Source organism: Macaca nemestrina, chromosome 12 (genome assembly GCF_043159975.1).
Source record: "Macaca nemestrina isolate mMacNem1 chromosome 12, mMacNem.hap1, whole genome shotgun sequence".
In the NCBI taxonomy this organism is placed as follows: Eukaryota; Metazoa; Chordata; class Mammalia; order Primates; family Cercopithecidae; genus Macaca; species Macaca nemestrina.
Genome location: NC_092136.1, coordinates 77,809,560 through 77,821,829, shown reverse-complemented (window position 1 = coordinate 77,821,829; position 12,270 = coordinate 77,809,560). Strand labels below are relative to the sequence as shown.

Genomic DNA, 12,270 nt, shown 5'->3' with positions numbered 1-12,270 from the left:
TGAAAGCTTCCCTTGTCCCCCTCCCAGGGCATGCGATGGGGGTGTGTCTCACTTCTTCAGTGCCCCACTGCTTAAAACTCTAGGGGAGCATACCGATAGGCAGGCTGTTCGTCTCCAACTCCATGGTGGTGTGTAGGGGTGGATGTTTACAGCTTGTCCCAGTGGACATGTGTTACAGGGTTCTCTCTTAGTTTAGCCATCTACAGGCAGCTTGTGTTAACCAGCTCAATTAGACCCTCTACCTTGGACAGAGGGCTTTCTGTATCCCGGGTTCTTGCCTTGGTGTACTGGAAGAATGGGATCACATGTGGGCTTGGAGAATGAGTGCCAAGTTTTATTGAGTAGAAGTAGCTCTCTGCCAATGGGGGAGCCATAAGGGAGATGGTTTTCCCTGGATTTGGGCCGCTCAGTGTCCCCAGCTCTCCTCCAACTGCCCCAGCCAAACTCTGTCTCATCCCACCAGTTGATGGTCTGCCAGCAGGCTGGCATCTGTCCCTGTGCTCTTTGGCCAGCATGCTCTCAACCAACCACTTGGGTCTTCTTCCGCCAAAGTGTTCCTCTCAATATCCAGCTGCCTGTGTGTCTGCCCGCTAGGGTCTCCGGTTTTTATAGGCCCAGGATGGGGGTGTGATGGGACAGGGTGGTCTTGGAAAATGCAACATTTTGGGCGCAAAAGTAGGAGTGCCTGTCCTCACCTAGGTCCATGGGGGTGGAGCCCTAGCCAGGGACCATGCCCTCCTCTACCCAACACTTTACTTCCCCTCGTCTGTATCATTTAAAGTGACCACACTCTTCCCTTCCCAGCACTCCCGTATCATAAACAGAAGGAAATTGTATTTTTAAGATTCTTTGGTTATGAGCAACAGAAATAAACTCTGACTAACTTGAGTAGGGAAAGAAGACATAACAACAAAATGCAAGGTGTAATCTGGAATTAGATCCTGGGTCAGAGAGGGAAATTTATATAAAGGACATTATTGGGACAATTAGCATAATCTGAAAAATGAACTATATCTTATAAAATAGTGTTAGCTAATCTTATATTTTCTGAATTTGATCATTATATGGCATTTATATAAGAGAATGTCCTTGCTTTTAGGAAACACACAATGTAGGATATGGAGGTAAAGGAGCATGATGTCTGAAGCTCTCAAATGACTTGGGAAAAAAATTTACATGTATATAAATGATTACATACATATAAAATGTACATATATGACATATACATTTATATATAATGCATGCATACACATAGAGACAGAGAAAGCAAAAATGTAAATATGGCAAAATATTAACAGTTATACATTCATACATAATGCATGCACACACATTTATAAAGAAACAAAGAGAAAGCAATAAAGCAAACATGGCAAAATGTAATAATTATTAGTGGATCTGAGTAAAGAATGTGGGAATATGCAGACACTGACCTTCAGTGCCTCGGCTCCAGTGCCATGGCGCCTTCCAGGAAGTTCTTCGTTGGGGGGAACTGGAAGATGAACGGGAAGAAGCAGAATCTGGGGGAGCTCATCGGCAATCTGAATGCGGCCAAGGTGCCGGCGGACACCGAGGTGGTTTGTGCTCCCCCCACTGCCTATATCGACTTCGCCTGGCAGAAGCTAGATCCCAAGATTGCTGTGGCTGCACAGAACTGCTACAAAGTGACTAATGGGACTTTACTGGGGAGATCAGCCCTGGCATGATCAAAGACTGCGGAGCCACGTGGGTGGTCCTGGGGCACTCAGAGAGAAGGCATGTCTTTGGGGAGTCAGATGAGCCAATTGGGCAGAAAGTAGCCCATGCTCTGGCTGAGGGACTCGGAGTAATCACCTGTATTGGGGAGAAGCTAGATGAAAGGGAACCTGGCATCACTGAGAAGGTTGTTTTCGAGCAGACAAAGGTCATTGTAGATAATGTGAAAGACTGGAGCAAGGTCGTCCTGGCCTATAAGCCTGTGTGGGCCATTGGTACTGGCAAGACTGCAACACCCCAACAGGCCCAGGAAGTACAGGAGAAGCTCCGAGGATGGCTTAAGTCCAACGTCTCTGAAGCAGTGGCTCAGAGCACCCCTATCATTTATGGAGGCTCGGTGAATGGGGCAACCTGCAAGGAGCTGGCCGGCCAGCCTGATGTGGATGGCTTCCTTGTGGGTGGTGCTTCCCTCAAGCCCAAATTCGTGGACATCATCAATGCCAAACAATGAGCCCCATCCATCTCCCCTACCCTTCCTGCCAAGCCAGGGACTAAGCAGCCCAGAAGCGCAGTAACTGCCCCTCCCCTGCACATGCTTCTGATGGTGTCACCTGCTCCTTCCTGTGGCCTCATCCAAACTGTACCTTCCTTTACCATTTATATTTTCACCCTGTAATGGCTGGGACCAGGCCAATTCCTTCCCCACTTACTATAATGGTTGGAACTAAATGTCACTAAGGTGGCTTCTCCTCGGCTGAGAGGTGGAAGGGGTGGGATTTGCTCCTGGGTTCCCTAGGCCCTAGTGAGGGCAGGAGAGAAACCATCCTCTCCCTTCTTACACTGTGAGGGCAAGATCCTCCCCTCCGAAGGCAGGAGTGCTGCCCTCTCCCATGGTGCCCATGCCTGTGTGCTGTGTACGTGAACCACCCACATGTGAGGGAATAAACACCTGGCACTAGAAAAAAAAAAAAAATGTGGGAATTCTTTGAGCTATTCATATATACTACTTAGAAATAATTTCCAAATAAAAATTTTTTTAAAGAAAAAAGCATTAATATATTGGAAGAAACTTGGAGCTGTCGAAAAGGAAGAGTGGAGAATTATAACAGTGAGAAAATTATGGCAGTGATGGAGATCTGATGCAGTCACCCCTCCTCTTGCCTTTGGTCTTCCACCTGCCCTTAATTATTCCTGGGCTTGGGTCAAGCTAATTTTGGGAGACATTTAGTTTAGTTTAAGTGATAATAGCCTTTTTCCATAACTCAAGTGCCTTTGTAAAGCTAACAAGAGGCCACCAAGCTGAGAGGATAGAGGACCCTGAATTCTGCTACAGTGTAGTCATAAACAATTGCCAGCCATTATTCCAGAGGGCACAAGATGTGCAGCTTCCCCATTCCCAATTACTCCTGCAGATTACATCATATTGTAGAACCTAAGATTGGCCTTTGAGATATCTTTTCAGGTTTTGTGTATGTCTGAGGGCAGATGGCTCCATCTGGACCTGCCAACCTGTGGCCCCACCCAATAGTAACTCAGTACATGTGAGGACCATTTCCCACACCCCTGTGATTGTATCTCTAACCAATCACTAACAAGCACCCATTGCCTGGCCATCCCCCTGTCCCCTGCTTCCCCCAAACTATCTTTGAAAAACCCTAGCCTCCGAATTTTCAGGGATGCTGATTTGAATAATAAAACTCGTCTTCTGTTTAGTAGCTCTATGTGTGTAAAACTCTTTCTTTATTGCAATTCCCCTGCCTTGATAAAATGGCTGTATCTGGGCAGTGGGCCAGAAGAACCCACTGGGCAGTTACATCAGGCTTAGAAACTAGGTAGGAACCAGGACAGGTACTATTCAATTATTGGACTATAGCACTGGTAAAATTAAGTCTCTTCCTTTTTTTTCATCATTTTGTACATGACTCACAATCCCAGAAAAAAGAGAATTTTTTTCAGTGAATCAATACAGGGGTGGGGGATAAGATCTGACAAGAGTTTCCGGAAGGGTTCACTATTGCATCCCTCACAACCCAGAATAGAGCCTAGCTCAGCACATTAGGAGCTCAAAGCATAATTTTTAATGCATGTTTATACTCTAGCACATAATAGGGACACAAGAAACCTATGCAAGGAGTTTTGGTTCCCTTACCTCCCTATTGTAACTGTGGTTTTGAGCATTTTTATCAAGCATATAGCAGTTGTTGTAAAATAGTTACTAATTGAATTGTAGCATTGGCCTTGCCTGCAGTAAGTGACTGCTGCTTAGCTGAATGGATATGCACATTCAGGAGTCATATCTTTTTCCTCATTGATGAGTGGATTGTCCTGGACAAATGGCCTGCTCCCCAGATAGGTAATAACTTTAAGTGTCTAGGCCAAAATATAGGGAGAGGTGACAAGATAGTGTAGTAGCCTGATTTTAGAGTCATTACTTCTTAATCACTGTGAGATTTGGGAAATAATTATCTTAATCTCGCTCTTAGATTTTCATTGTGATATTATGAAATATATGTTTGATCTTTGTTCACATTTCCTGGCACACAACTCCTACAATCTTTGGAGGCTTCAAAGTAATAAGTATCTTTTTGTATGCTAATGAGTTGACTGATGGCTAGCAGCCCTAGGTAACTTTAGAATGGGGCTGATCACCAGAAAGACCAATGCAGGATTGAGTATCCAGACTTTCAGTCCCACACCAACCTCCTGGGAGGGAAAAAGGGCTAAATGTTGATTGCCAAGGGCCAATGATTTAATCAATCATGCCAGTGTAATAAAGCTTCCATAAAAACCTAAAGGGACAGGGTTTGGGGAGTTCCAGATAGCTGAGCACATGAAAATTCCTGGATGGTGTGCCTGAAGAGGGCATGGAAGTACCACACCCCTTCCCACATTCCTTGCCCTACATGTCTTTTAATCAGTATCTCTTGTAATATTCTTTATAATAATCCAGGAAATGTAAGTGTTTCCCTAGATTCTGTGAGCCACTCTAGAAAATTGATCCAACCCAAGGAGGGTGTTGTGGGAGCCCCAGTTGATAGCTAGTAGGTAAGAAGCACTGATAAAACAATCTGGGGCTTGTGATTTACATCTGAAGTGGAGCACTCTTGTGGGACTGAGCCTTCAACCTGTGGGATTTGATAACTGTCTTTGGGCAGATAATGTCAAAATTGAATTGAATTAGAGGACACCCAGCTGGGGGTGACCCCTATATCTCCTGACTGGGAGACACCTCCCAGCAGGGGTCGAGAGACACCTGCAGGAGAGCTCCTGCTGGCATCTGGCAGGTGCCCCTCTGGGATGAAGTTTCCAGAGGAAGAAACAGGAAGCCTGTTCTGCAGGCTCCGCTGGTGATACCCAGGCAAAAAGGGTCTGGAGTGGAACTCCAGCAGACCTGCAGCAGAGAGACCTGACTCTTAGAAGGAAAACTAACAAACAAAGGAAATATCATCAACATCAACAAAAATGATGTCCACGCAGAAACCCCATCTGAAGGTCACCAACATCAAAGACCAAAGGTAGATAAATCCACAAAGATGAGGAAAAACTAGCATAAAAGGCTGAAAATTCCAAAAACAAGAACACCTATTCTCCTCCAAAGGATCACAACTCCTCACCACCAAGGGAACAAAACTGGACAGAGAGTAAGTTTGACAAATTGACAGAAGGCTTCAGAAGGTGGGCAATAACAAACTTCTCCAAGCTAAAAATGCATGTTCTAACCCAATGCAAGGACGCTAAGAACCTTGAAAAAAAGGTTAGATGAATTGCTAACTAGAATAACCAGTTTAAAGAAAAACATAATTGGCCTGATGGAGCTGAAAAACAGCGCGAGAACATCGTGAAGCATAGACAAGTATCAATAGCCAAATTGATTGAGTGGTAGAAAGAATATTAGAGATTGAAGATCAACTTAATAAAGTGTGAAGACAAGATTAGAGAAAAAAGAATGAAAAGGAATGAACAAAGACTCCAAGAAATATGGGACTATGTGAAAAGACCAAACGTATGTTTGATTGGTGTACCTGAAAGTGACGGTGAGAATGGAACCAAGTTGGAAAACATTCTTCAGGATATTATCCAGGAGAACTTCCCCAACCTAGCAAGACAGGCCAACATTCAAATTCAGGAAATACAGAGAATGCCACAAAGATACTCCTCGAGAAGAGCAACCCCAAGACACATAACTGTCAGATTCACCAAGGTTGAAATGAAGGAAAAAATGTTAACAGCAGCCAGAGAGAAAGGTTGGGTTACCCACAAAGGATAGCCCATCAGACTAACAGCAGATCTCTCTGCAGAAACCCTGCAAGCCAGAAGAGAGTGGGAGCCAATATTCAACATTCTTAAAGAAAAGAATTTTCAACCCAGAATTTCATATCCATCCAAACTAAGCTTCATAAGTGAAGGATAAATAAAATCCTTTACAGACAAACAAATGTTGAGATATTTTGCCACCACCAAGCCTGCCTTATAAGAGCTCCTGAAGGAAGCACTAAATATGGAAAGGAACAGTCAGTACCAGCCACTGCAAAAACATACCAGATTGTAAAAATCATTGACACTATGAAGAAACTGCATCAACTAATGGGCAAAATAACCAGCTAGCATCATAATGACAGGATCAAATTCACACATAATAATATTAACCTTAAATGTAAATGGGCTAAATGCCCCAATTAAAAGACACAGAATGGCAAATTGGATAAAGAGTCAAGACCCATTTGTATTCAGGAGACACATCTCACGTGCAAAGACACACATAGGCTCAAAATAAAGGGATGGAGTAATATTTACCAAGCAAATGGAAAGCAAAAAAAGCAGAGGTTGCAATCCTAGTCTCTCATAAGACAGACTTTAAACCAACAAAGACCAAAAGGGACAAAGAAGGGCATTACATAATGGTAAAGGGATCAATGCAACAAGAAGAGCTAACTATCCTGAATATATATGCACCCAATACAGAGCACTGGATTCATAAAGCAAGTTCTTAGAGACCTACAAAGAGACTTAGACTCCCACACAATAATAGTGGGCAACTTTGACACCCACTGTCAATATTAGATCACAGACAGAAAATTAGCAAGGATATTCAGGACTTGAACTCAGCTCTGGATCAAGCAGACCTAACGGACATCTACAGAACTCTCCACCCCAAATCAACAGAATATACATTCTTCTCAGCACCACATTGCACTTGTTCTAAAATTGACCACATAATTGGAAGTAAAGCACTCCTCAGCAAATGCAAAAGAACAAAAATCACAACAGTCTCTCAGACCACAGTGCAATCATATTAGAACTCAGGATTAAGAAACTCACTCCAAACCACACAACTACATGGAAACTGAACAACCTGCTCCTGAATGACTACTGGGTAAATAACAAAATGAAGGCAGAAATAAAGATGTTCTTTGAAACCTATGAGAACAAACACACAATGTACCAGAATCTCTGGGACACATTTAAAGCAGCATGTAGAGGGAAATTTATAGCACAAAATGCCAACAAGACAAAGCAGGAAGATCTAAAATCAACACCCTACCATAACAATGAAAAGAACTAGACAAGTAAGAGCAAACAAATTCAAAAGCTAGCAGAAGACAAGAAATAACTAAGATTAGATCAGAACTGAAGGAGATAGAGACATGAAAAACCCTTCAAAAAATTAGTGAATCCAGGAGCTGGTTTTTTGAAAAGATTAACAAAATAGATAGACCACTCGCCAGACTAATAGAAAAGAGAGAAGAATCAAATAGACACAATAAAAAAGATAAAGGGATATCACCACTGATCCCACAGAAATGCAAGCTACCATCAGAGAATACTATAAATACCTCTATGCAAATAAACTAGAAAATCTAGAAGAAATGCATAAATTCCTGGACACATATACCTTCCCAAGACTAAACCAGGAAGAAGTTGAATCCCTCAATAGACCAATAACAAGTTCTGAAATTGAGGCAGTAATTAATAGCCTACCAACCAAAAGAAAAAAAAAACCCAGAACTGGATGGATTCACAGCCAAATTCTACTAGAGGTACAATGAGGAGCTGATACCATTCCTTCTGAAACTATTCCAAAAAATAGAAAAAGAGGGACTCCTCCATAACTCATTTTATGAAGCCAGCATCATCCTGATACCAAAATCTGGCAGAGACATAACAAAAAAAGAGAATTTTAGACCAATCTCCCTGATGAATATCGACGCAAAAATCCTCAATAAAATACTGGTAAACCGAATCCAGCAGCACCTCAAAAAGCTTATCCACCATGATCAAGTGGGCTTCATCCCTGGGATGCAAGGCTGGTTCAACATACGCAAATCAATAAACATAATCCAGCATATAAACAGAACCAAAGACAAAACCCACATGATTATCTCAGTAGATGCAGAAAAGGCCTTTGATAAAATTCATCACTCCTTTATGCTAAAAACTGTCAATAAACTAGGTATCAGTGGAATGTATCTCAAAATAATAAGAGCTATTTATGACAAAACAATAGCCAATATCATACTGAATGGGGAAAAGCTGGTAGCATTCCCTTTGAAAACCGGCACAAGACAAGGATGCCCTCTCTCACCACTCCTATTCAACATAGTATTGAAAGTTCTGTCCAGGGCAATCAGGCAAGAGAAAGAAATAAAGCATATTTAAATAGGAAGAGAGGAAGTCAAATTGTCACTATTTGCAGATGACATGATTGTATATTTAGAAAACCCCATCATCTCAGCCCAAAAACTTCTTAAGCTCATAAGCAACTTCAGCAAAGCCTCAGGATACAAAATCAATGTGCAAAAATCACAAGCATTCCTATACACCAATAATAGAGAGTCAAATCATGAGTGAACTCCCATTCACAACTGCCACAAAGAGAATAAAATACCTAGGAATATTGTGGGAAGTCAGGGACCGTGAACAGAGGGACCAGCTGAAGCCATGGCAGAAGAACATAAATTGTGAAGATTTCGTGAACATTTATTAGTTCCCCAAATTAATACTTTTATAATTTCTTATGCCTGTCTGTACTACAGTCTCTGAACATAAATTGTGAAGATTTCATGGACATTTATCACTTCCCCAATCAATACTCTTATAATTTCCTATGCCTGTCTTTACTTCAGTCTCTGAACATAAATTGTGAAGGTTTCATGGACATTTATCACTTCTCCAATCAATACTCTTATAATTTCCTATGCCTGTTTTTAATCTGTTAATCCCATCATCTTTGTAAGCTGAGGATGTATGTCACCTCACGACCCTGTGATGATTGTGTTATCTGTACAAATTGTTTGTAAAACATGTGTGTTCGAACGATATGAAATCTGGGCACCTTGAAAAAGAACAAGATAACAGTGATTTTCAGGGAACAAGGGAGATAACCATAAGGTCTGACTGCCTGCAGGGCCGGGCAGAACAGAGTCATATTTCTCTTCTTGCAGAAAGCGAATAGGAGAAATATCACTGAATTATTTTCCCAGCAAGGAATAACCCTGGGAAGGGAATGCATTCCCAGGGGAAGGTCTCTAAAATGGCCACTCTGGGAGTGTCTGTCTTATGAGGTTGAAGATAAGGGATGAAATACACCCTCATCTCCTGCAGTGCCCTCAGGCTTGCTAGGATTAGGAAATACCAGCCTGGCAAATTCTAGTCAGACTGGTTGTCTGCTCTCCAACCCAGTTTCCTGTTAAGATGTTTATCAATGACAATGTGTGCCCAGCGGGACATGGAACCTCATCAGTAATTCTAATTTCGCCCTGGCCTTGTGATCTTGTTCTGCTATTTGTCTTGTAATCTTTTATTGCCCTAGGAAGCATATGATCTCTATGACCCACTCCCTATTCGTACCCCCTCCCCTTTTGAAATCCTTAATACAAATTTGCTGGTTTTGTGGCTCAGGTGGGCATCACAGAACCTGCCAATATGTGATGTCACCCCCAGAGACCCAGCTGTAAAATTTCTCTCTTTATACTCTTTCTCTTTATTTCTCAGACCAACCAACACTTAGGGAAAATAGAAAAGAACCTATGTTGAAATATTGGGGGCTAGTTCCCCTGATATAGGAATACAACTTACAAAGCATGTGAAGGACCTCTTCAAGGAGAACTACAAACCACTGCTCAAGGAAATAAGAGATGACACAAACAAATGGAAAAAAACTTCCATGCTTATGGATAGGAAGAATCAATATCATGAAAATGGCCATACTGACCAAAGTACCTTATAGATTCAATGCTATCCCCATCAAGCTACCATTCACATTCTTCACAGAATTCAAAAAAGCTACTCTAAATTTCATATAGAATCAAAAAGAGCCCATATAGCTGAGACAATCCTAAGCAAAAACAACAAATCTGGAGGCATGATGCTACCTGACTTCAAACTATACCACAAGGCTACAGTAACCAAAACAGCATGGTACTGGTATGAAAACAGATATATAGACCAATGAAACAGAACAGAGGCCTCAGAAATAACACTACACATCTACAACTATCTGATCTTTGACAAACCTGACAAAAACAAGAAATGGGGAAAGGATTCCCTATATAATAAATGGTGGTAGGAAAACTGGCTAGCCATATGCAGAAAACTGAAACTGGACCCCTTCCTTACACCTTATACAAAAATTAACTTAAGAGGCATTAAAGACTTAAATGTAAGACCTAAAATCATAAAAACTCTAGAAGAAAACCTAGGCAATACTATTCAGGACATAGGCATGGGCAAAGACTTCATGACTAAAACACCAAAAGCGATGGCAACAAAAGCCAAAATGGACAAATGGGATCTAATTAAACTAAAGAGCTTCCATACTGCAAAAGAAACTATCATCAGAGGGAACAGGCAACCTACAGAATGGGAGAAAAATTTTGCAATCTATCTGTCTGACAAAGGGCTAATATCCAGAATCCACAAGGAACTGAAACAAATTTACAAGAAAAAAAACATCCACAAAAACTGGGTGAAGGATATGAACAGACACTTCGCAAAAGAAGACATTTATGTAGCCAACAAAAATATGAAAAACTGCTCACCATCACTGGTCATTAGAGAAGTGCAAGTCAAAATCACAATGAGATACCATCTCATGCCAGTTAGAATGGTGATCATTAAAAAGTCAGGAAACAACAGATGCTGGAGAGGATGCTGAGAAATAGAAATGCTTTTACACTGTTGGTGGGAGCATAAATTAGTTCAGCCATTGTGGAACACAGTGTGACGATTCCTCAAGGATCTAGAACCAGAAATACACTATGATGCAGCAATCCCATTACTGGGTATATATCCAAAGGATTGTAAATCATTCTGCTATAAAGACACATGCACACATATGTTTATTGCAGCACTGTTCACAATAGCAAAGACTTGGAACCAACCCAAATGCCCATCAATGGTAGACTGGATAAAGAAAATGTGGCACATATACACCATGGAATACTATGCAGCCATAAAAGAGGATGAGTTCATGTCCTTTGCAGGGACATGGATGAAGCTGAAAACCATCATTCTCAGCAAACTAACACAGGAACAGAAAACCAAACACCACATGTTCTCACTTGGTAAGTGAGAGTTGAACAATGAGAACACATGGACACAGGGAGGGGAACATCACACACCAGGGCCTGTTTGGGATGGGGGGGCTAGGGGAAGGATAGCATTAGGAGAAGTACCTAATGTAGATGACGGGTTGATGGGTTCAGCAAACCACATGGCATATGTATTCATATGTAGCAAACCTGCATGTTCTGCACATGTATCCCAGAACTTAAAGTATAATTTAAAGAAAAAAAAAAAAAGACAGCTTGCAAAGTCAATTCAGCAGTCTCACCTTGAGGAACTCTTTGGAATCAGTAGCAACAGAGTAGCACCAGCCCAGGATGGCAGGGCAGAGAGGAGACGGAGAAGATGCCTGCCCTCCCCAGGAAGCCATAGAGGGAGATTTGCTCCAGCTCACAAGTTGAAAGTCTTCGTTTTGAGGAATGTAATTATGGCTAATAGCAAGGATTAATTGCTTTATACTGTGTTAGTATAAATAAATACTTTCTTCATTTGTCTTTAAAAAAAAAGAAGACGACGGAAGATACCCATGTAAAGACACAGACACACAGTGAGAATGCCAGGTGATGATGGAAGCAGAGATTGGAGGAATGCAGCTGCGGCCCAGGAACACTGACTATTGCCAACAACCACCAGAAGCTAGGAAGAGCCAAGGAAGTTTTCCCTCTGACATGTCTCACGGGGAGCATGGCCCTAACTTGATTTTGGACTTCTAGCCGACAGACCTGTAAAACAATACATTTCTGTTGTTTTAAGCTCTGTTTGCCTACTTTGTTATGGCAGCCCTAGCAAATTAATATGGTACTAGAGGCCTAATGTATGTATTTTGTGTGTGTGTGTTGGGGGCAGGGGGAGTAAGTGTACTTTAACTGCAGAGGAAACAACAAATCATGTAGACAGGAAGAAAACAAGGCAACTTTTCTTACTCATGTAAACCAAGAAGTGTCATCTTTTCCTGTGGACCTGACCTTCCCACTTGCTCTGCTCCAGCAGTGGCTCCTGGCTGTGGCTGAAACA

General features: G+C 41.8%; 1 protein-coding gene across 1 annotated transcript; it reads left to right on the top strand.

Annotated features, from left to right (window-relative positions):
* The first annotated feature begins 1,424 nt into the window (after window positions 1–1,424).
* Window positions 1,425–2,322, top strand: LOC105468817 (triosephosphate isomerase-like). Its single transcript, XM_011719212.3, is given in 2 exon segments — window positions 1,425–1,671; window positions 1,674–2,322. Coding segments are annotated over 2 exon segments (747 nt in total). The 5' UTR covers window positions 1,425–1,454; the 3' UTR covers window positions 2,204–2,322.
* The last annotated feature ends 9,948 nt before the right edge of the window (window positions 2,323–12,270 follow it).